The 2,803-nt window shown below is 42.4% G+C and overlaps 1 protein-coding gene across 1 annotated transcript; it reads right to left on the reverse strand.

Annotated features, from left to right (window-relative positions):
- Nucleotides 1–206: 206 nt before the first annotated feature.
- LOC110501034 (lymphocyte antigen 75-like) lies at nt 207–1,702 on the reverse strand. The gene is made up of 4 exons (XM_036958471.1): nt 1,586–1,702; nt 1,438–1,441; nt 821–1,186; nt 207–313 (listed from the first exon to the last, which is right to left on the reverse strand). Exons 1-4 carry the CDS (start codon nt 1,700–1,702, stop codon nt 207–209), a joined length of 594 nt encoding a protein of 197 aa, XP_036814366.1.
- Between the last annotated feature and the right edge of the window lie 1,101 nt (nt 1,703–2,803).

The following is a 2,803-nucleotide window of genomic DNA, read 5'->3' on the forward strand; positions in this document are numbered from 1 at the left end:
CCAACTTAGGCCTTGGATGAAGTTACCATTCTTCACAAACTCCTTTCTTATCTATGAGATATGATCAAACTAGATGAAGCCAGCAACACCCATTTTAATTGAGCATCATAAATGTAATACCATGTGATGTCAGGTTTCTATTCCTAATCCTGAAAACAGTGAAATGAGTGAGGATAACATTGATTTCTGATGTGGGAGATGTAGGACTACTGTACCTGCTCCAACATCTGTTCCTTTACCACTGGGTCATTGAGTTCAGCTCCTGTGTTAGATTTCAGAGACATCCTTACAATGGTCTGCTTGATTCTCCTTTCTAGAAGGACATAGAAATGGTATGATTCACTCAAATGAGGTTCACCTTATTTACAATAAATAATTCATTTTTCTTCCAATGTTCTTTTAAAGGCTCTATATTTCTTTGGAACTGTGTAGTAGCAAGCCATTGTGTTCGATGTTTACCAGCATGGAAATATTATCTCATAATAGAAACCACATGAGCACATATATATCTGAAAGGTGGAGAGAGAGAGGTGGATGGAGTAGGCTACATGTAGCATCTCTGTGTCTGACATGTGACAGTGTTTGCTGCAGTGGGACCCTATTGGGGCTAAAATGCCATCCCTGTCCCTGTCTTACGACCCATAGTAACCCCAATAAGATGGCAGTCTTGTGGCCTGGCTGGTCTAGTGGAAATGCCACAGCCTCTGGCACACATGTCTATGGTGTCAGAATAGGTTTGAATCCAGCCTAGTGACCTTTGACACAACCTCTGTCTATCTTTTCCTCTCTCTATCTGTTCAATAAAATATGTCAGTCTTACTTCCAGTGCAAAGGAACGGTCTCTTCAGAGAGCAGTCTGTCTTCTCCAGGGTGACATTTTCAGTCTGCCAATGGCCCTTATGGGTCAGGGAGCAGCAGTTACTAGCACCTAGTTGAGGCTCAGACACACAGTATGGAAAGGGGTCCCCATTGGACCACTCCCACATTCTGGTAGAAGTCTTCCAGTAGAGTCCAATCCACATTTCAAACTGCCGTGTCTCTGTTATGCTTTGGAATGCTGTGTAATCTTCTTGGGTGAGGATGCTCGCTAAGTCATCTCCACTGGCTCGGCAAGCCGTCTGTGCCTCCTCCCACGTCAATGAACCTTGACCCATGTAGTATTTAAGCTCTGAGTTTAAATGTGTGCCTAAGGACAGAAAATACATAATTGTCCTTAAAGTGCCCTGAAAGACATGGACATTGATGTTAAATAAATGTACCTAGACGGTTGTCAAAGGATACTGTAACTCATAAAGGTGATATGATATGAAATGTACTATGTACTGTACCAAGGTGTTAAGAATGAATAACCCCCTTCAAGTAAAGTATTAACGTTACTTTGATGTAGTAGTTTACAAATATCAGACAAGGGAGAGAAGGGATGCAAAATCAACTTACTTTTCTGGCACACAAAGTGACATGAAATTGTGCAATATCTCAAAATCCAAACTTTTGCTTTATGTCCATGAACAACACACTTTGCATTTGGTGTATTCCAATAGGCCAGTTGGGGCCAAAAGGCATGGTATTGGGAGTGGACCCAGACTGCGTCAGTGAGGCTCTGTGCTGACACTGCTCTCAGAGCTGCTGTCTGGTCCTCAGCATTGAAGATGGTGGCCAGTTCCTCATAGTACTCCCTGCAGAACTTCTGGGCTTCATCCATGCTCCTCCCCTCGCTAACCAAAGTAAACACTGGTATCTCTACTGGTGGGCCTGTGTGGACAGACAAAGCACTGGGGTGATTCCTCATGAAACTATAACCAAAGAAGTTCATAACTCTTTGGGATTTTCACTAAATATATTCCATAGAATGGTCCTTTGGAGGAAGGACTTCTGAAATACTCTGAATGTACAAAACATTAGGAACTTTTTCAGGTCATTACATAGAATGATCAGGTGAATCCAGGTGAAAGCTATGGTCCCTTACTGATGTCACCTGTTAAATTCACATCAATCAGTGTAGATGAAGGAGAGGAGACGGGTTAAAGAATGATTTTTAAGCCTTGAGACAATTGAGACATGGATTGTGTATGTGTGACGTTTAGAGGGGGCAAGACAAAATATTTAAGTGCCTTTGAACGGGGTATCGTAGGCGGTGCCAGGCACATTTGTTTGTGTGTGTCTTGAGCTGTAACACTGCTGGGCTTTTCAAGATCAACAGTTTCCTGTTTGTTTCAGGAATGATCCACCACCCAAAGGACATCCAGACCATTTGACACAACTGTGGGAAGCGTTGGAGTCAACATGGGCCAGCATCCCTGTGGAACGCAATTGACATCTTGTAGATTCCATACCCCGACAAATTGAGGGTGTTCGAAGTGCCAAAGGGGGTTCAACTCATAATATAACTTACACCAATACCTATGTTCCAGACTGTGATCTCTGCTACTTTCAGCGTTATAGGATTCAAAAATCATGTTAAACAATAGTATTGTCACGTTCTGACAATCGTTTGTGTGTGTTTTCCTTGTTTTAGTGTTGGTCAGGACGTGAGCTGGGTGGGCATTCTATGTTGTGTGTCTGGTTTGTCTATTTCTATGTTTGGCCTGATATGGTTCTCAATCAGAGGCAGGTGTTAGTCATTGTCTCTGATTGGGAACCATATTTAGGTAGCCTGGGTTTCACTGTGTGTTTGTGGGTGATTGTCCTTGTTCTGTTGCGGTGTTACTTTGCACCAGTATTAGGCTGTTTCGGTTTTCGTGTTACGTTTATTTGTTTTTGTATTTGATCGTGTTTACTTTGTCTCATTTAACATGGATCGCAA

The sequence above is a fragment of the Oncorhynchus mykiss genome, chromosome 21 (genome assembly GCF_013265735.2).
Source record: "Oncorhynchus mykiss isolate Arlee chromosome 21, USDA_OmykA_1.1, whole genome shotgun sequence".
Taxonomy (NCBI): domain Eukaryota; kingdom Metazoa; phylum Chordata; class Actinopteri; order Salmoniformes; family Salmonidae; genus Oncorhynchus; species Oncorhynchus mykiss.